Raw genomic sequence first — 22164 nt, 5'->3', positions numbered from 1 at the left:
GCAGGCCAAGATCAAGATGCAGTGTATTAAAATCTGGACAGGACGTTAAAATGTGGCGGACCGTCGGCAATTGCCCACGTGGGCAGAACGGCGGCGGCGCAGCCGTCAGCAGATGGCGATGGCTGAACCGGCAGTGTCCAATTCGTAACTGGGCCATAACGACCTCCTCCCGCCGAGAAGGGCGTGAGGAGGACGTCCAAGCTGCGGGAAGAGGTTTCAAGGCCCAAAGCTTTTTTTTTTTTTTTTTTTTTTTTTTTTTTAGGGCGCAAAACTGCTATGGTCATTAGCGCCCGGTCCATGACTTAGGAAACAGTAAAAACCGAAAATGGAAACCAGGAGAAGTGGGAACGAAACTCAAAAAATTGGAGAAACTAAAAGCAGAAGGAAGGCTTAAAAATCCACTACAGAAAGGGGTTGGTTGTCCCCAAAAAAAAGCTTCAAGTGACTGACGTCATTTCACTGGCACTAATAAACTCGAGAACGCGATCGGCCGAGCGCGTGTCATCTGCTAAAATCGACGATATATCAGGCGACAGCTGTAGACAGGCGCGTAACGGAGTAAAATGGGGGCACTCAATTAAAAGGTGTCTTACCGTCCAAAGTTGAGAGCAGTGGGGACAGAGTGGGGAAGGATCGCCGCTTAAAAGATGTCAATGGCTAAAAAGACAGTGCCCTATCCGGAGTCTAGTTAAAATTATCTCCTCCTGATGACGCGTTCGGGAGGAAGAGGTCCAAGCACAAGGAAGAGCTTTCACGTCCCGCAATTTATTATGGGGAAGTGTCGACCAATCTGCGTGCCATAAAAGAACAACACGATGACATAAAACGCTCCGTAGATCGGCGACGGGAATCGATTGAATAGCTGGCCGAAGAAGAGAGACTGCAGCCTTGGCCGCAATATCAGACGCCTCATTTCCACAGATACCAACGTGTCCCGGGAGCCAGAGGAACGCCACCGAGACGCCCCCAGGTGGAGCAAGCGCAGACAGTCCTAAATCCGGTGGACCAGAGGGTGCACAGGGTAAAGAGCTAGGAGACTGAGGAGAGAGCTGAGAGAATCTGAGCAGATAACATACTGTATCCGCTGATGGCGGTGGATGTAGTGGACAGCCTGGAGAACAGCGTAAAGCTCCGCAGTATAAACCGAACACTGGTCAGGAAGCCGAAATTGATTTAGGGTGTCGCCAACAATATAGGCACTCCCTACATCTAATGATGTTTTCGAGCCATCAGTGTAAATAAATGTGGCTTCCTTCATTTGTGCACATAGAGCAGCAAATGCCCGACGATAAACAAGTGAAGGGGTACCATCCTTGGGAAATTGACAAAGGTCACAGAGCAGGCAGATCCGGGGACAGAGCCAAGGCGGTGCTGTACCCCAAGTTGTCAGGAAGGTTTTAGGAAAGCGGAAGGAAAGAGAATGGAGCTGTTGACGAAAGCAGACTCCCGGTGGTAGTAGGGAGGAGGGGCGGCCTGCATACCCTAAATCAAAGGAGGTGTCGAGAAAAATGTCATGGGCTGGATTAGCAGGCATGGAAGACAGATGGCTAGCATAACGACTCAGAAGGACTGCTCGCCGATTGGACAGCGGAGGTTCAGCAGTCTCAGCATAAAGGCTTTCCACAGGGCTGGTGTAAAAAGCTCCAGACACTAAACGTAATCCTCGGCGGTGGATAGAGTCGAGACGACGAAGAATAGACGGGCGAGCAGAGGAGTAAACTATGCTTCCATAGTCCAATTTCGAGCGCACTAAGGCGCAATAGACGCGGAGAAGGACCACTCGGTCTGCTCCCCAGGACGTACCATTCAGGACACGGAGGGTGTTGAGCGATCGCAGACAGCGAGCCGAAAGATAGGAAACGTGGGAGGACCAGCACAGTTTTCTGTCAAACATAAGACCCAAGAATTTAGCGACGTCCGAAAATGGAAGGTTGACAGGTCCTAGATGTAAAGACGGTGGAAGAAACTCCTTACGTCGCCAAAAATTAACACAAACGGTCTTACTGGGAGAAAAACGGAAGCCGGTTTCGGTGCTCCAAGAGTAGAGGCAATCGAGACATCCTTGAAGACGTTGTTCAAGAAAGCTGGTCCGTTGAGAGCTGTAGAAGATCGCAAAATCGTCCACAAAGAGGGAGCCCGAGACATCAGGAAGGAGACAATCAATAATTGGATTTATGGCAATAGCAAACAGTACAACACTTAGCACGGAGCCCTGGGGTACCCCGTTTCCTTGGGAGAAAGTACGGGAGAGAGTAGTGTTCACCCGCACTCTAAATGTGGGCTCTGTCATAAATTAGCGAAGAAAAAGGGGCAGCCGACCTCGAAAGCCCCAAGAGAACAGTGTGCGGAGGATGCCTGTCCTCCAACAGGTATCGTATGCTCTCTCCAGATCAAAAAATATTGCTACTGTTTGGCATTCCCGGAGAAAATTGTTCATGATATAAGTGGAGAGAGAAACAAGATGGTCAACTGCAGAACGATGCTTTCGGAAACCGCATTGGGCAGGTGTTAACTGCGGGACTCCAGCCACCAAGCTAAAGGGCAATTCACCATACGCTCCAAAACCTTACATACACTACTCGCGAGAGAAATGGGGCGATAGCTAGAGGGGAGATGTTTGTCCTTTCCAGGTTTCGGAACAGGAACGACGATAGCTTCCCGCCATCGTCTGGGAAAAGTACTGTCGGTCCAAATTCGATTATAAAGGCGAAGGAGGTAACGCAGACTATGGGTTGATAAATGCAGGAACATTTGGATGTGGATACCATCTGGTCCTGGGGCGGAGGAGCGAGAAGAAGAGAGTGCATGTTGGAGTTCCCGCATGGAGAAAACAGTATTATAGCTCTCGCGACTTTGAGAGAAGAAAGCAAGAGGTTGCACTTCCGCTGCATGTTTCTTCGGGAGAAACGCTGGTGGCTAATTTGAAGAGCTCGAAATCTCAGCAAAGTGTTAACCCAAGGAGTTAGAAATTGCGACGGCGTCCACTAACGTATCACACGCGACAGTGAGCCGAGAGACCGGGGAGAAACTAGGCGCGCCTGATAACTGTCGAATCGGACTCCAAACTTCCGGAGGAGGGAGTGAAGGTGTTAAATGAGCTAATAAAGAATTTCCAGCTTGCCTTCTTGCTATCACGGATGACGCAACGGCATCGCGCACGGAACTGCTTATAGCGGATACAGTTGGCCAAAGTAGGATGGTGGCGGAAAACGCGAAGAGCACGTCGCCGCTCACGTATTATGTCACGGCATGCCTCGTTCCACCAAGGAACTGGGGGGCGCCGGGGCAATTCAGAGGTGCGTGGTATTGAACGTTCCGCAGCTGTAAGAATAACGTCGGTAATATATGAGACCTCATCGCCGACGCTGGGAAAGTGACGGTCATCGAATGTCGCTAGAGACGAAAAAAGTGTCCAATCGGCTTGGGCAAACTTCCAGCGTCGCGGGCGCATATAGGGCAGTTGGGGCTGCAGTCTAAGGACACATGGAAAGTGTTCACTCAAGTGTGTATCATCAAGGGCGAACCATTCGAAGCGCCGAGCTAGCGGAACAGTACCGACCGAAAGGTCCAAATGAGAGAAATTTATCGTAGAGGCAGACAAAAATGTAGGGACCCCAGTGTTGGGGCAAACTAGATCCGCTTGGTGGAAGACATCTAGCAATAGTGAGCCACGTGGACAAGGATGTGGAGATCCCTAAAGCGGGTGGTGGGCATTGAAGTCCCCAACCAGCAAATAGGGGGGGTGGAAGCTGACCAAGAAGATGAAGGAGATCAGCTCGTGCCATTGGTGTGGATGATGGAATGTATACAGTACAAAGAGAAAAGGTATATCCAGAAAGGGAAAGACGGACAGCGACAGCTTGGAAGGAAGTGTTTAAGTGGATTGGGTGATAATGGAGAGTATCACGGAGAAGAATCAGGAGTCCTCGATGGGCTGGAGCGCCTTCAACAGAGGGGAGATCAAATCGGACGGACTGAAAAATGGGGGAGAACAAAGCGGTCATGGGGACGCAGCTTTGTTTCCTGAAGACAGAAGATGACCGGCGAGTAGGATCGTAAGAGGATCGACATTTCATCCCGATTGGCTCCAATGCTGCGGATATTCCAGTGTATAATGGACATAGGGTGAACAGAAAATGGAGGAATGTGACCAAGGTTGCCGTCAACTCAACGACTGCTCAGAGCTTGCGACCGACAGCATGGAATGGCATTCAGCCGAAGGCAGAAGATCCTGATCCATAGGTTGTTCAGGAGCAGCGATCGGCCGGTTGATCGGCCGCCAGCAGTGCGCCTCGGCAACACAGAAGACGGCCGAGGGCGATTTCCGCCAGGTGGTGCTGTAGATGAGACACGCCTTGGTGGAGAAGGAGATGAACTGGGATTCTTATTAGCCTTCTTGGAAATATGATGTTTAGATGAAAGAGGAACCGATGGTTGTGAAGTTAGGGTACGTAAAAAATCTTCATGAGTACGCTCTTTTTTCAAAGTCTTGGTGTCTGACTTTTGGGCTCGAGATTTAGCAGAACCCGATGAAGAGTGAGCCATAGAGTGGGCAGGCGAAAGTGGTGAGGTTGAACGGGCGATCTTTGCGCTGGCCGATCTGACGACCGTGGCACTAAAGGTGAGGTCACAAGTCCGCGTGGCCGCCTCCTTTGTTGGCTGCGGATAAGCAAGGACAGTGCTGTATTTTCCTGTCTGAGGCATGGTGGGCTGTCGACTGGCGAATAATTTTCGAGCAGCAAAGGTTGACAGCTTTTCCTTCACTCTGATTTCCTGGATGAGCTTTTCGTCTTTAAAAATGGGGCAATCTCGAGAGGAAGCAGCGTAGTCACCCATACAGTTGATGCAGCGACGGGATGGACATGGACAAGCACCCTCATGGGCATCCTTGCCACACGTAACACATTTGGCCAGATTGGAACAGGACTGGCTGGTGTGATTGAACCGCTGACATTGATAGCAACGCGTAGGGTTTGGGACGCAAGGGCGAACGGAAATTATCTCATAGCCTGCTTTGATTTTGGATGGGAGTTGAACTTTGTCAAATGTCAAGAGGACAGTGCGGGTTGGAATGATATTCGTGTCAACCCTTTTCATAGCTCTATGAACAGCCGTTACACCCTGGTCAGACAGGTAGTGCTGAATTTCGTCGTCAGACAATCCATCGAGGGAGCGTGTATAAACGACTCCAAGCGTGGAATTTAAAGTACGGTGCGGTTCCACGTGGGCAGGGAAGGTGTGGAGAAGTGAAGTACGCAGCAATTTTTGTGCCTGGAGGGCACTGACTGTTTCTAACAACAAGGAGCCATTCCGTAATCTGGAACAAGACTTTACAAGACCTGCAATTGCGTCGACACCTTTCTGAATAATGAAAGGGTTGACCGTGGAGAAGTCGTGACCTTCATCAGACCGAGAAACAACAAGGAACTGTGGTAACGATGGAAGAACTGTCTGTGGCTGAGACTCAGTGAACTTACGCTTGTGAGCAGACATAGTGGAAGGTGATGAAACCATTGCAGAAGAATCCCCCGTGATTACCGGCGTCTCCAATGGCGCGCTCCTCCCTTGTGGGGGCCCTCTCTGAGGGCACTCCCGCCTTAGGTGATTGTTCACACCTCCCGACAAACGGACGGAGAGACCAATCGGCACTTTCGGAAGGTATCAGCTCGGGTAATCACCCCTCCCTGGGCCTGGCTGTTACCAGGGGGTATGTACGTGTCCTACCTGTCTAACCGGGGCGGGGAATTACGCGTTACCCCGTCACCGGCTACTCACGAAAATGCGTGGGTCGGCCTTCAGACACGCACAGGGAGGAATAAAGAGAAAGGGAAAAACAAAGAAAGGGAAAGGAAAGAAGAGAGGTCTCAAACGCCGCAGCGGAGAAAAGGGTAAAGAGAAGAGGTAAGGAAAAGAGAAGGACAAAGGAAGGATGAAGACATACAAGCAGAGACGGCGAAGAATGCGTTACATTTACGAACGTCCGTCACCGGACGTAGGCACAAACCATACTCCCAGAGGGGGAGAAATGGAAGGAAAGAGCCAGAGGTGAGGGGAGGGGGGCGAAGACGGGGGATAGGGAAGGATGCGGAAAAGGAAGGTATGCAGCCCGGATAGGAAGGAGGGCCATATTAGCTCGGGGTCCCGTGCTCGCTACGCACGTATCCACAAAAGAGTTGTGGACCCCCTGGGGGGCCGAAGCTTGTTGTTCGTAAGTGCAGCCCAATCAGCATGCCACAGCGATAAAATGCGCCGACAAATGACCCTGCTACAATCTGATGAAGGGACACAACAAGAAGCTGTCTGAGGCTAAAGGACCGCAGCCTTGGCTGCAGCATCTGCAGCTTCGTTCCCAGGGATACCGACATGGCCAGGAACCCACATAAAGCTAACCAGAGAACCGTCGTCCACCAGCTGCTGAAGAGAGCGTTGGATCCGGTGCACGAAAGGGTGAACTGGATACGGATCACTTAGGCTCTGGATGGCGCTCAGGGAATCAGAGCAGATGACATAAGCAGAATGTCGGTGGCGGCAGATGTAAAGAACAGCCTGGTAGAGGGCAAAGAGCTCAGCTGTGAAGACCGAACAATGGCCATGGAGCCGGTATTTGAAACTTTGTGCCCCGACAATAAAAGAACACCCGACCCCGTCATTGGTCTTAGAGCCACCTGTATAAATCAAGGTCATATTAATGAACTTCGAACGAAGTTCGACAAAACGGGAGTGGTATACCGAACCGGGGGTAACCTCCTTTGGGAGCAAGCTGAGGTCAAGGTGAACGCGAACCTGAGCCTGGAGCCAAGGTGGCGTGTGGCTATCGCCCACTCTAAAGGATGCAGGGAGTGAAAAATCAAGGTGTTGAAGGAGGCGACGAAAGCGAACTCCAGGGGGTAGCAGGGCAGAGACATACAACCCGTATTGACGGTCGAGAGAGTCGTCAAAAAAGGAACGATAAGACAGGTGGTCGGGCATTGACAGTAGCCGACAGGCATACCGACAAAGCAGTATATCGCGCCGGTATGTGAGTGGCAATTCACCGGCTTTGGCATGAAGACTCTTGACAAGACTAGTACAAAACGCTCCGATCGCAAGACATAAACCCCAATGTTGTATGGAGTTGAGGCGGCGTAAGATGGACGGCCGTGCAGAGGAGTATACGAAGCTCCCATAATCCAGCTTGGAGTGGACGATCGACCGATATAGGCGAAGTAGGACGGTTCGATCCGCTCCCCATGACATACCACTGAGAACACGGAGGACATGTAGAGAACGGGTACAACGGGCAGCCAAATATGACACATGTGGAGACCAGCTAAGTTTCCTATCAAATGTACGACCTAAAAATTTTGTTGCCTCCACGAATGGGAGAGCAACAGGACCGAGTCGTAAGGATGGTGGGAGAAATTCTTTGTAGCGCCAGAAGTTAATACAGACCGTCTTCTTGGCAGAAAAACAGAAGCCATTGGCGACACTCCAGGAGTACAGACGGTCAAGAGAACGCTGAAGACAGCGCTCCAGGAAACATGTACGCTGCGCGCTGCAATAGATGGTAAAATCGTCCACGAAAAGGGAGCCTGATACATCAGCTGGGAGGCAATCCATTATTGGATTGATCGCTATGGCGAAGAGAGCGACGCTCAAAACTGAGCCTTGTGGCACCCCATTCTCCTGGCGAAAGGTGTCTGACAGGACAGAACCCACACGTACCCTGAACTGTCGATCCATTAAAAAGGAACGAATAAAAAGTGGGAGGCGACCGCGAAGGCCCCATGTATGAATGGTGCGAAGAATGCCCGCCCTCCAACAGGTGTCGTAAGCCTTCTCCAAATCAAAGAACACAGCCACGGTCGCGTGCTACCGCAAGAAGTTATTCATAATGAAGGTCGACAAGGTAACCAGATGGTCAACAGCAGAGCAGCGCCTACGAAATCCAAATTGTACATTGGTAAGTACGCGTCGAGATTCGAGCATCCAAACCAAACGAGAGTTAACCATTCGCTCCATCACCTTACACACACAGCTGGTAAGCGAGATGGGTCGATAACTGGAAGGCAAGTGCTTGTCCTTCCCCGGCTTAGGAATCGGTACAACAATAGACTCGCGCCAGCATGCGGGAACATGTCCCTCAATCCAGACGCGATTATAAGTATGAAGAAGGAAACCTTTACCCGCAGGAGAAAGGTTCTTCAGCATCTGAATATGAATAGAATCAGGCCCTGGAGTGGAGAACCGTAACCGGGCAAGTGCATTTACGAGTTCCCGCATGGTGAATGGGGCATTATAACTTACACGATTCGAGGAGCGGAAGTTAGGTGGCCTAGCCTCCTCTGCCTGTTTTCGGGGGAGGAAGGCAGGGTGGTAATGAGCGGAGCTCGAAACCTCTGCGAAAAAGCGGCCAAAGGCATTGGAGACATCCTCAGGGGCCTCAAGGACGTCATTCGCGACCGTCAAGCCAAAAACTGGTGAGTGGACCTTAGTGCCAGATAGCCGGCACAGGCTACCCCAGACAACAGAAGAAGGAGTAAAACTGTTGAAGGTGCTTGTGAAAGCAGCCCAGCTGGCTTTCTTTAATAATATGACGACACTGCGCACGTAATCGTTTATAATTGATACAATTCGCCACTGTAGGGTGGTGTTTAAAGGTGCATAAAGCACGTCGACAAGCACGTAAAGCGTCCCTACATGCTGTTGTCCACCAGGGGACCGGTACGCGACGTGGAGAAGAAGTAGTGTGAGGGATGGAATATTCAGCAGCAGTGAGAATGACTTCCATGAGGTGTGCGACCTGACTATCGCAGCTTGTGAAGGTTTGATCCTGAAAGGTCGCCCTGGAAGCGAAGAGCCTCCAGTCTGCTTTGGAGATGTTCCAACTAGTTTAGCACGGAGAGGGGGTATGATGCAGGAGATGGATAACACACGGGAAGTGGTCGCTCGAATATGTATCAGAAAGTGCATACCACTCACACCGGCGTGCAAGTTGGGTAGTACATATAGAGAGGTCTAAATGGGAATAGGTGTGATATGTGTCCTAAAGAAAAGTAGGGGCGCCAGTATTGAGGCAGACAAGATTGAGCTGGTTGAAAAGGTCTGCTAACAGAGAGCCCCTCGGGCAGGATGCTGGAGAGCCCCAAAGGGGATGGTGGGCATTGAAGTCTCCAGTTAACAAAAATGGTGCAGATAACTGAGCAATAATTTGCATCATGTCTGCCCTGGTAACGGAAGACGACGATGGAGTGTAAACGGTACAAATGGAAAATGTAAAAGTGGGGAGAGTAATTCGGATGGCAACTGCCTGCAAGCCGGTGTGCTATGTGATGGGATCGTAGTAAATATCATCCCGGACCAGCAACATAACCCCTCCATCAGCCGGAATACCTACCACAGGGGGTAGGTCAAAACGCACAGGTGTAGTGTGCCAAGGCAATTTGATCGCATGGGTGTAGCTTCGTTTCCTGGAGGGCTACGACGAGCGGACAGTGCAAGCGGAGCAGCAACTTTAAGTCCTCTTGGTTCGAGCGAATGCTGCAAATATTCCAGTGAATAAGTGCCATCGTGAGAAGAAAAGGAAGATGAAAGAAGGGGTCACCTCGAAGGCCGTTGAGGGCCTGGCTTCGAGCGAGCTCTGCCGCCGCTATCAGTAGGCAGACAGTCATCGTCCATTGGTTCTATAGGTTCATCAGCCATCTTGTTAAGATGGCCGGGCGGTGGTGGTGCAGGAGAAGAAATGTGCCGTGGCGGAGAAGGAGAACTGTGCTTCCTATGAGCCTTCTTGGAAGGTCGTTTAGTTGAAGTACTGGTTGATGGCTGGGAGTTCGAGGTACGTAGGAAGTCTGCACGGGACGGTTCCTTCTTGAAGGCCCATGCATCTGACTTCTGGGTCTTCGTCTTGGCAGAAGCTGATGAAGGTGCTTGTGTCTGAGGGGTGACGGGAGGAAGAGGAGACATCGACCGCGCGATCTTAGCACTGGCCGAACGGACGACCGTGGTGCTGAAGGTCAGATCGCATGCCTGTGTCGCCACCTCCCTGGTAGTCTGAGGACAGGCAAGGACAGTACTGTATCTCCCCGCTGGGAGCAGCGTGGGCTTCCTACTAGCAAATAGCTTGCGAGCAGCCGAGGTGGACACTTTATCTTTGACCCGAATTTCTTGGATACAGCGTTCTTCCTTGTAGATGGGACAGTTGCGGGAGGACACTGCATGGGCACCATGACAGTTCACACAACGAGGAGACGGAGGTGGACAGTCACCCTCATGGCCATCCCTGCCACAAGTGACACATTTAGCCGCATTGGAACAAGACTGGCGAGTGTGATTAAAATGCTGACACTGGTAGCAGCGCGTAGGTGTCAGGACATAGGGGCGAACAGAAATAACCTCGTAGCCCGCTTTGATGTGCGACAGCAGCTGAACACTATCAAAGGTCAAGAAAAGTGTCCGGGTCGGTACAAGGTCATTGTTGACCTTTTTCATGACCCTACGGACAGCCGTCACGCCCTGCTCAGCGAGGAAAGACTGAATCTCCTCGTCAGTCAATCCGTCGAGTGGTCTAGTATATACAACACCATGAGACGAATTCAAAGTGCGGTGAGCCTCCACCTGGACAGGGAACGTGTACGGGAGTGTGGCCCGAAGCAGTTTTTGTGCCTGAAAGGCGCTCTCAGTTTCCAGTAACAAGGTACCATTACGCAACCTGGTACAACACTTGACCGATCCGGCTATGGCATCTACGCCCTTCTGGATAACGAAAGGGTTGACAGAGGAAAAATCCTTTCCGTCCTCAGATCGAAAAACTACCACGAACTGTGGGGCAGGCGGTAGTACTTTTGTCACTGGTGGCTGGTCAAGTTTCCGTTTGTGGGCAGAAGTCGAGAGAGAAGAAGAAGAGAAATCCATTGCGGAGGAATCCCCCACGATTGCCAGCGTCTCCGATGGCACGCTCCTTCCTTGTGGGGACCCTCTCAGAGGGCACTCCCGCCTTAAGTGAATATTTACACCTCAGGTCACACCTCCCGAGAAACAGACAGAGGGACCAATCGGCATGGTCAGAAGGTATCAGCTCAGGCAATCACCCCTCCCTGGGCCTGGCCTTTACCAGGGGGTACGTGCGTGCCTTACTTGTCTACCCAGGGCGGGGAATTACGCGTTACCCCGTCACCGGCTACGCATGCGAACGTGTGGGTCGGCCTTCAGGCGCGCACAGGGAGGAAGGAAGAAGAGGAAAAAGAAGAGAGAGAGGGAGAGAGAGGACAGACTGTCTCAAACCCTGAGACGGAGACCGAAGAAGGCAAGGAGAAGAAGGCAAGGAGAAGAAGGCAAGGAGAAGAAGGCAAGGAGAAGAAGGCAAGGAGAAGAAGGCAAGGAGAAGAAGGCAAGGGAAAGAGTAAGGAAGACAGTGAGATGGAGAAGAACAAAGAAAGGAATCAACAATGGAAGGAAGAAACGAGAAGAAGTGAAAAACCAAAATGACCACAAATATAGGTCGTGGAACCATCCGTCTCAGGACACAGGCGCTAACTACCCCCTTGAAGGGGAGGGACTCCTTTTAGTCGCCTCTTACGACAGGCAGGAATACCTCGGGCCTATTCTAACCCCCGGACCCGCAGGGGGGCACACACCAAGTTGTGTGCATTGATAGCGAGAAGTCAAATTTGGTTTATGTTAGGCCTGGAGTGCTACAAGGATCGGTGTTCAGACCTTTATTGTTTTTATTACTAATCCGTGTTTATTTATAAATTCTCACATGACAACATCAGCAACATTGACTGGATATGCCAGTTGCTATTATAGCCGACCAACAGGCTACAACAGGGAAGCTGACAAGCTCGCACACTAACGCACAAAGAAACCGCCAACACCGCCCTACACTGTTAATCCAATATACAACCTATCAAGACACTAAATGATGATGAACCTAACTGTTACTGGTATGCTGACACTGACCAAGAAGCTGCAGCCGCCGAGAAACACCACTGCACAACATCAAAGGCATCTGCATGCAAGATACCCACTAGAATAAAAATCTAGCCTTGCGTGACCTGTTGCAGACAGCAAGAAAACTGCTACTGCTCGTAAAATCTGACCCAACTATCACACAGGTTTCTTTCCCTTGGCTCTTGCCTTGGCACTTTTTTCCCTTTTGCCCTTCAAATCGCTACCTTTCGATCAACTTTCGACTCAATCTATCTTCAGATGAGCGGATATGATTGGTTAATCATAACCAGACATATGCAAACATCGCAGTACCTACAAGGCCAACACAAAACATCTTTGCATATTGGTTAGTTTTCACTGAGTGAGGCCTCGCAGGATGTGGGTACTGCGATGTTTTCTTACTAAATGAAAGTAAAACACACATACTTAATTTTAGCCTCTAAGAGATTCCTAACCATCATGAATTAAAAACTACTAAACTTTTAGGTGTTCTTACTGACAATAAATTGGCCTGGAAACCACATATTAAAAATAAATTTTCTAGACTTTTCAAGAGTTATTTATTTAACTACAAATTTATATCTAAAAACACAGATGATGTGACTTACCGAACGAAAGTGCTGGCAGGTCGATAGACACACAAACAAACACAAACATACACATGAAATTCAAGCTTTCGCAACAAACTGTTGCCTCATCAGGAAAGAGGGAAGGAGAGGGAAAGACGAAAGGATGTGGCTTTTAAGGGAGAGGGTAAGGAGTCATTCCAATCCTGGGAGCGGAAAGACTTACCTTATGGGGAAAAAATGGGTATACACTCGCGCGCACACACACACACATATCTATCTGCACATACACAGACATGTCTGCTGTGTCTGTGTATGTGCAGATGGGTGGGTGTGTGCGCGCGCGCGCGAGTGTATACCCCTTTTTTCCCCCTAAGGTAAGTCTTTCCGCTCCCGGGATTTGAATGACTCCTTACCCTCTCCCTTAAAACCCACATCCTTTCGTCTTTCCCTCTCCTTCCCTCTTTCCTGATGAGGCAACAGTTTGTTGTGGAAGCTTTAATTTCATGTGTATGTTTGTGTGTCTATCGACCTGCCAGCACTTTCATTTGGAAAGTCACATCATCTGTGTTTTTAGATATATTTTTCCCACGTGGAATGTTTCCCTCTATTATATTCATAACCACAAATTTAAAAAGATATGTTCCAAATAACTATGCAAGATCACAAAATTTTGCTCTCTTCCAATGTATCATATCATACGGAATTTTTTCATGGGGTAGCAGTTGTTAAGCAAATGACATTTTATTGTTGCAGAAGAAAGTAATAAGAATAATGACAGATTCTGATAAAACAGAACATTGTAAACTTCTGTTCATTAAACTGGAATGTCTGACAACAGTAAACTTATTCATCTATAATGTTTTATTCTATGTTAGAAACAACGTTTCTAATTTCACACTGAGAACTGATGTACATAGTTTTGACACTAGAAACAGCACACATGTAGACATACCATACCACACATCATCTAAATCACGTAACTCCTACCTAGCCTTTGGATTAAGGATGTTTAATAGGCCAAGGGTAGATTTTACAGAATTGCCTATAAATATTTTTAAAGCTAAATTGTATAAGCGGGTCGACGGAAGCGTTCGATCCCACCCGTCGGCTTTGACTCGTGACGTAAGGCTGTTGTGGTGTGTGATGTCACCACGGCGCGGAGTTTAGTTTGTGAGAGTGGCGTGTTTGTAGGCGTTGTTTTGATGTGATCGGTGGTGGTCTCCAGTGGTGTATTTGTATGTTAGGTGATGTTTTTGGTTTAGTGTGTGTGTGTGGCGTGTTTATAGGTGGCGTATTGTTGCGGTCGGTGGTTCTCTCTGGTGGTGTGTCTATGGGTAGCGTGTTATGTGGCATATGGGGTTCACTTGTGTGGTAGCATTGCATGTGTGTAGTATCAGTGATGACTGTGCCTTCAGTGGAATATATTTCAATGAATTAATGATTTTGGTTTTGTTATGATGATGTTACTGTAGTTTCTTTTCTGTTCATGTGTAAATTTTGGTAAATTTCTTTGCTTATGTCTTTGGTAGGTATGGATATGACTGACAAGGTCAACAGTTTTTGGTTGTCTGCGATGATGGGGGACAGTGCGTTGTCTCTAATAGAATTTCTTCAGCAATGCGGGCTGTTGGCTGAAGTCGTGAAGTGTTCAGTGTGTCGTGAAGCAATGAGACTTACTAAAGGTTTGGCGTCTCTGACCAGGGATGGCTATATGTGGATATGTCGTAAGGATAACAGGTCAAGGGAAGTGTTTGATTGCAATTTTGATTTCCTAGAGTGTGTGTGTGTGTGTGTGTGTGTGTGTGTGTGTGTGTGTGTGTGTGTGTGTGTGTGTGTGTGTGTGTGTGTGCGATGTATTTTCATGTTCGTCATGTTTACGTAATGAAGTCATAGGCGCCATATTGGAGTCATAGTGGACGGTCGTTTCCGCCATATTTGTGACGTCATGGGTCAAAGCAGACGGGTGAAATCAGACGCTTCTGTATAAGCTACTAGTAAACAACCTCTTTACCCAGTTGACAAATGTTTTGGAAATGAAAATGCTGCTCTCTAACATATAATTTCTAGTTTTACCTATTTCATGTAAACTAAATTACATTGATATAGTAGTTCATATAGAAATGTACGCTTATGACTGTCTATTGCTGTAAGAGCTGAATGATAATAAATTATTATTATTATTATTGTTATTATTTCTTTCTTTCTTTTCTCAGACGTTATGTCTGGTCAAAAATGGAAAGTGACGCGGACCTTCATCAAGCATGACTTCCTTTTAACTGTGCGGTATATGTTATATTGCATTTAGGAACTTTCGGGTAATTGAACATGTATAAATAATTACGGATTTCAGTAGTTGTATATACAAGTCTGGATGTAGCTGTATTGCATTGATGTACTGGTGGATATTGTGTGGTATGACTCCTGTAGTCGATAGTATAATTGGTATAATGTCAACTTTATCCTGATGCCACATGTCCTTGACTTCCTCAGCCAGTTGGATGTATTTTTCAATTTTCTCTCCGGTTTTCTTTTGTATATTTGATGAATTGGGTATGGATATTTCAATTAGTTGTGTTAATTTCTTCTTTTTATTGGTGAGTATGATGTCAGGTTTGTTATGTGGTGTTGTTTTATCTGTTGTAATGGTTCTGTTCCAGTATAATTTGTATTCATCATTCTCCAGTACATTTTGAGGTGCATACTTGTATGTGGGAACGTGTTGTTCTATAAGTTTATGTTGTAAGGCAAGCTGTTGATGTATTATTTTTGCTAAATTGTCATGTCTTTTGGGGTATTCTGTATTTGCTAGTATTTTACATCCGCTTGTGATGTGATCTACTGTTTCTATTTGTTGTTTGCAAAGTCTGCATTTATTTGTTGCGGTTTTGTTATCTTTAATAATATGCTTGTTGTAATATCTGGTGTTTATTGTTTGATCCTGTATTGCAATCATGAATCCTACCGTCTCACTGTATATATTGCCTTTTCTTAGCCATGTGTTGGATGTGTCTTGATCGATGTGTGGCTGTGTTAGATGATACGGGTGCTTGCCATGTAGTATTTTCTTTTTCCAATTTACTTTCTTCGTATCTGTTGATGTTATGTGATCTAAAGGGTTGTAGAAGTGGTTATGAAATTGCAGTGGTGTAGTCGATGTATTTATACGAGTGATCGCTTTGTGTATTTTGCTAGTTTCTGCTCGTTCTATTTTTTGTCTGTATCCTAGATATTTATATGCATCTGTTTTTTCCATCGCTTCTATGCAGTCGCTGTGGTTATCCAATATGTAATCTTCTTGTTTAGTGTGTTTTCCCTTGACTATGCTATTTTTCTTACATCTGTCTGTTCCAAAAGCCATATTTATATCATTGCTGAATACTTCTGTTCTAGAAATAATTTTCTTAAATTGTCTACCTGTCCATAATGTAGGTTTTTTATGTCGATGAATACCCTTCCTCCTTCCTTTCTGCTTAATGTGAATCTTTCTGTTGCTGAATGTATGTGACGTATTCTATATTTGTGGCATTGTGATCATGTAAGTGTATTGAGTGCTTCTAGGTCTGTGTTACTCCATTTCACTACTCCAAATGAGTAGGTCAATATTGGTATAGCATAAGTATTTATAGCTTTTGTCTTGTTTCTTGCTGTCAATTCTGTTTTCAGTATTTTTGTTAGTCTTTGTCTATATTTTTCTTTTAGTTCTTCTTTAATATTTGTATTATCTATTCCTATTTTTTGTCTGTATCCTAGATATTTATATGCATCTGTTTTTTCCATCGTTCTATGCAGTCGCTGTGGTTATCCAATATGTAATCTTCTTGTTTAGTGTGTTTTCCCTTGACTATGCTATTTTTCTTACATTTGTCTGTTCCAAAAGCCATATTTATATCATTGCTGAATACTTCTGTTATCTTTAGTAATTGGTTGAGTTGTTGATTTGTTGCTGCCAGTAGTTTTAGATCATCCATGTATAGCAAATGCGTGATTTTGTGTGGGTATGTTCCAGTAATATTGTATCCATAATTTGTATTATTTAGCATGTTGGATAGTGGGTTCAGAGCAAGGCAGAACCAGAAAGGACTTCATGAGTCTCCTTGGTATATTCCACGCTTAATCTGTATTGGCTGTGATGTGATATTATTTGAATTTCTTTGGATATTAAGTGTGGTTTTCCAATTTTTCATTACTATGTTTAGAAACTGTATCAATTTAGGATCTACTTTGTATGTTTCCAATATTTGTAGTAACCATGAGTGGGGTACACTATCAAAAGCTTTTTGGTAATCAATGTATGCGGAGTGTAGCGACCTTTGTTTAGTTTTAGCTTGATATGTCACCTCTGCATCTATTATCAGTTGCTCTTTACATCCTCGTGCTCCTTTGCAACAGCCTTTTTTGTTCTTCATTTATAATTTTGTTCTGTGTAATGACTAAAATTAATATTTTGTATATTGTTGGTAGGCATGTTATGGGGCGATATTTACCTGTGTTTGCTGTGTCTGCTTCATCTTTAGGTTTCAGATAAGTTATTCCATGTGCAAGTGTATCAGGGAATGTGTATGGGTCTGCAATGTAACTGTTAAATAATTTAGTTAGATGTGAATGTGTTGAGGTGAACTTCTTCAGCCAGAAATTTGCTATTTTATCTTTTCCAGGGGCTTTCCAATTGTGAGTAGAATTAATTGCTTGGGTGACTTCATGTTGCAAAATTATCACTTCAGGCATTTGTGGTATCATCTTGTATGTGTCTGTTTCTGCTTGTATCCACCGTGCATGCCTGTTATGTTGTACCGGGTTTGACCATATGTTGCTCCAGAAGTGTTCCATGTCTGTTATGTTTGGTGGATTGTCTGTTTTAATGTGTGTGTTATCTATTGTCTGGTAAAATTTCTTTTGGTTTGTGTTGAATGTTTGGTTTTGTTTCCTTCTATTTTCACTTTTTTTGTATCTTCTAAGTCGTTTGGCCAATGCTTGTAATTTCTGCTTCTTTTCATCTAATTGCTCTATCGCTTCTTGTTTTGAGATTTTACCTAACCTTTTCCGTTTTTTTTCTGACATTTCATTTCTTATAAATTGTGTTAGCTGTCCGATGTCTTTTCTCAGTTTTTCTATTCTGTTCTGTAGCCTGTGTTGCCATGCTGGTTTTGTGGGTTTCTTCTGTGTGTTGGTTGGTTCTGATCTCTGCCTAGTGTGTATATTTAGTGTAGTGAGTGCTCCTATATAAACCAGTAGTTGTAACTCTTCCATAGTTGTGTTTTCATTTATTTTGTTGTGTATGATTGTGTTGATAGTTTTTATTGTTGTTTCGACTTGTGGGTTATTTGGTGGTCTATGCAAGAATGGTCTAATGTCTGTATTTGTGTCTTTGTATTCTATATATGTCAGCTGAATTTTTTCTTCTATATCTAACATGTGTGTCACTTCGTGTTCTATTTGTGCTTGTTCTGGTGGCTGTCTTAAGATTTAGTTTTCCTCTGATTGTTTAATTGATGCGTGTTGTCCTTTGTTTGTTTGCTCTGGGATGTTTGAGTCCATTACTGTATTTTCTTTTTCTTCTGATTGCACATTATTTTGTTCCAGTATTTGTTGTACTTGTTGTTTGATGTTTTCAAATTTTGACTGGGGTATCCTGTTATTTTTTATTATTACACGGATCTGATCAGCTAGTCGTCGTTCTGTAAAAAATTTTAATTCTGGGTATCTGATTATAAATGTTGTGTATACTTGTGATCTGTATCCAGTTGTGTTGGTTCCTAGGTTTGTTGCTTGGTAATAACAGAGCATGAGGTGTCGATTAACTTCATCTGACCATCTCATCCTCTGTTTTTGTTTTCCTTCTAGGGTGGTTGCAGGAAGCATATCCTGCAAAACACCTCTATTTGGATTTGAATCATTTTCCAGTTGGCTAGCAGTGTCATTACCATTGTGGGCAGGCATAGGGTTCAAGCGTCATCCCCGACCATGACGGCGCTTGTCCGAGGCTTCTTTCGTTCTGTCCTGAACCAACTAATCACACTAAAAGGGGGATTAGCCCTATTAGTGGTTTGTTCTTTTTCGTCGCCTTTTACGACTGGCAGAACATACTGGAGGCCTATTCTTTTCCCGGGCCTCCACGGGATTTTTTATTATTATTTCACTGTTAGTTGTCTTTTCAGTGTAAAGAATTACAATAGATAGCTTTGGTGCACAAATGAGGTGATATATTTTTATTCTGTTATTGTAAATTAAAAACAAACTTCAGTGAAAAGTAAGAAAAGCAGCAAGCAACAATGAGAGACGTTAAGAACTTTGAATATATACCAGTATATGCTGATATAAAACCTCCACAAAGAAAAATTTCATAAAAAAAAATAAAAAAATCAAATACAAAGATGGAAACTGCATTTTTAAAACACACACACCTTGCATATAACTGTTTTCCTTGATATCTTGATGCAAAAATGAAATGAGTTCACTTAAAGGTGAGAGGTATGATTTTTCTCCAAAGCACTTATTGTCATGTTTATAAAACTGTGCACCATGTCTTTGTAATGATAGGACATCTGCCTTAGACGTCACAATGGCAAAGGGTAGCCAAACAGCATCATTCCAACTGGACCATGAAAGGAACTTTGAATCTGTAGGGGGCATATAGTTAATCTCAACATCTTTAAATTCACGTGATTGGTGGAAAATGTGTCTTGTGTACCAGATTTTTTAGTATTTGAAAGCCACATTCTGCTCAACTTGCAATTGTTCCCAAAATGCATTTTCACGACTTTCCATAGCAACAGTGCTCCCATTTGCATTCATTGGAAGTCTCTTCATTAGAAAGGTGATAGTAGCAATGACTAGAAATGCTTGTTTCAATTGGGTTTCTGAAACTGTCACTGCGCTGTACCTGTATTTCAAGAAACCTTCATGCAATTTTATGTGAATCTTCTTGTTATGAACCATGGTGGAAGGCGTCTTTAATTCCTTGCACAAAGTCTTGAAATATTATCATTTTCGTAAGATATCACTACTTCTGCTCTGACAATTCCAGGTAACATCTTTTGACCACTCCTGCATTCTGGAGCAGCAATTAAACCATGACTCTCTTTAATTGTTCTTTCTCCAAGTCCGATGTGCTCTAGGACACCAACAGTAGAAGTTACTCTGACAATACTTAATAAAGGTGGAGCAGACAATAAAAACTTGAAACTGTCCATTACGAGCTGAATTCTACATTTCTGAGTTAGGAGCTCCTTATATCGGAAAATTGGTTGCATTGTTCACAGGGCACTCCAGACAATACAAGGTGCTAATATGCTCTGCTTCTTCACAGATCAAGTAACATTAAGGTTTCTCAGAACACAGGTACAGTATAGCAATGACATTTCCTGTAATATGATTGCACCACACATTACTACTCACTGCAATTAACACCTTTATAATAAAGAGACTTCCAACATATAAAAAAGGAGCAGTGTCGCAATGGGAGCTCATGAAATGGTTTGCAGAAAAGGTTGCAAGTCAGGCAGAACGTGGCTTTCAAATACAACAAAATCTGGCACACAGGACCCATTTCCCAGGCATCACATGAGTTTAAAGATGTTGAGATTAACTGCATGCCTACTGCTGATTTACAATTCCCTTCATGGCTAGCTTGGAATGATGCTGTTTTGGTCCCCTTATCCAATGCTACTACATGTCAGGCAGATTCCCATCATTACAAAGACACAGTGAGGAGTTGTATAAACATGACAACAAGTGCTTCGGAAAAAAATAATATCTCTCACATTTAAGTGAACTCATTTTGCTTCTGCATCAAGACGTCGAGGAAAACAGTTATATGCAAAGTGGAAGGGTTTTAAAGTTAGTTTCCTTCTTTATATTTGAATTTGTTTATCAAAATGTTCTTTGTAAAATTTTTATATCTGTACATATAAGTACATATTTAAAGTTATTACTGTGTCTCATTACTGCTTACGCCATTTCTTATGTTTCATTTAACTTGTCTTTTTAAGTTGCAGTGACAGAATATGGATGTATCACCTCATTTGTGCACCCACATTGTCCCTTAATACTTTACACAGGAAAGACACTTAACAGAGAAATACAACATACACACTGAGAAAAATGATTCATAACTGTTTTCAGCTCTAAATTGTTTACAGTTCTGACCTACAGGTCAATTTTTCATGGAATACACGTTTTTATTATTAATGCCCTGTATTCTTTGCAGATAAGATTGCTGACAGATATATAAACATTTCAGCAAAAAATAATATTGTGATTCAATTGTCTATGTACCCCACAGGACTTTGAAATTCGTCAAATTTGCCCTTTTTTTGTGATGGAGTCATCATTAAGTGAAGGTAAGAACTACTAATTTCAGTGCCAAAAGCTTGTCATTGTTATTTATACTTAATGCTAGCACTAAAGAGTTATAGTGCGTAAGATGAAGTCTGCATTTTTTCCCTCTGTGAAGTTATAATTTTTAAAAAATCACACATGTAAAGCACATCACGGAGAAAGAGCAATTCTCAACGTTATTCATAAAAAACAGAGATGTATCCTACTTTTTATGCAATATATCAACTTAATGACTCACACAGTACATGACTAAAATACTTGATGTCTGTAGGTCACCTCATTACTGAATAGCAAGTGTCTGAGAATACGGACTAATGACTGGGTACCCATCCATGAATCTTCAAACCTGAATTTATCAAAAATGGTAAGAGTTAGAACAGTGCTATTTGGCAGTTTTACTACTGAGACATGTGGGCATCCATGTTCCAAATATGACTAAATTCTGAAATAGCCACATTTTCACCCCCTGTGAGATTACACGGAATGAACCACACTAGCTACTCGTAGGAATATGAAATCGGAGCGATACGCATAAAAACATTTCTACATACCAAACAGCTTTTTGTATATGCATGTCATGGCTCCTTCTGGGGTATACACAGCAATCTTGTCTTCATCTCGGATTTCATATTTCAGGCCTCCTTCAGTCACTATTTTACATTTCACTGACTTTATATGATGCTCAAGTTCGTCGTCAGGAATACTGTCATTTAAGAGTTTCTTATTGCGAACGATTGTACATGTGGCATTTCTAACAAGAGCTGCCTTCGCTGGGAGTCCAACAGTCTGAAACACATTCGATCTCTTAAATTTTGATCACGAAGCGGAATTACGGAACAGTGGTAAACCAACTAAATTAAGAAGTAACAGGCAATTTCAGCTTAGAGGGCACTATTCAAATAAACTGCTGCTTAGTACAAAATTTCCTTACCTCTTCACCGTCTACAAACGCGACTATTGCAGGCATTATTCTGTTGCCACTGTCGTCGGCTATAATATCAACTTTCCCATCCTGAGAAACAAAACGTAAAATAATGTCAAAGTTACATTGATATGATCTTATTAGAACGTTTCTCACGAATACATTCGAGCTAGAAGAATAATCGTTTATGACTTCACTTCTGGCACATTAGAAGTTCTCAGTGAACAACAAATATGAAAAACATTACCAACCTTACAATACGCCAAGCAGGCTGATGAATTACCCACGTGAATGCCAAAAACACCAGCCATTTTGCTAGTCTTCGACGACAACAAACCGTACACGATGCGCGAACAACACACTACTGCCGCCAAAACTCAAATATTCATGCGTCTTTGTTTTCCTCTG

The 22164-nt window shown here is 44.5% G+C and overlaps 1 protein-coding gene across 1 annotated transcript in view; it reads right to left on the bottom strand.

Annotated features, from left to right (window-relative positions):
• The window catches only part of LOC126471248 (heat shock 70 kDa protein 14-like), a 196434-nt gene extending 174508 nt beyond the window's left edge, over positions 1-21926 (bottom strand). Inside the window, exons 1-2 of the mRNA XM_050099365.1 lie at positions 21766-21926; positions 21386-21620 (exon numbers count right to left, since the gene is read on the bottom strand). Of these exons, the coding sequence (XP_049955322.1) occupies positions 21386-21620; positions 21766-21801 (271 nt within the window). The 5' untranslated portion in view covers positions 21802-21926. The remainder of the gene's footprint in view (positions 1-21385; positions 21621-21765) is intronic.
• Between the last annotated feature and the right edge of the window lie 238 nt (positions 21927-22164).

This window comes from Schistocerca serialis, chromosome 3 (assembly GCF_023864345.2).
Source record: "Schistocerca serialis cubense isolate TAMUIC-IGC-003099 chromosome 3, iqSchSeri2.2, whole genome shotgun sequence".
Classification (NCBI taxonomy): domain Eukaryota; kingdom Metazoa; phylum Arthropoda; class Insecta; order Orthoptera; family Acrididae; genus Schistocerca; species Schistocerca serialis.
Note: the sequence above shows the minus strand (reverse complement) of the source record. Positions and strands in the feature narration are given on the sequence as shown.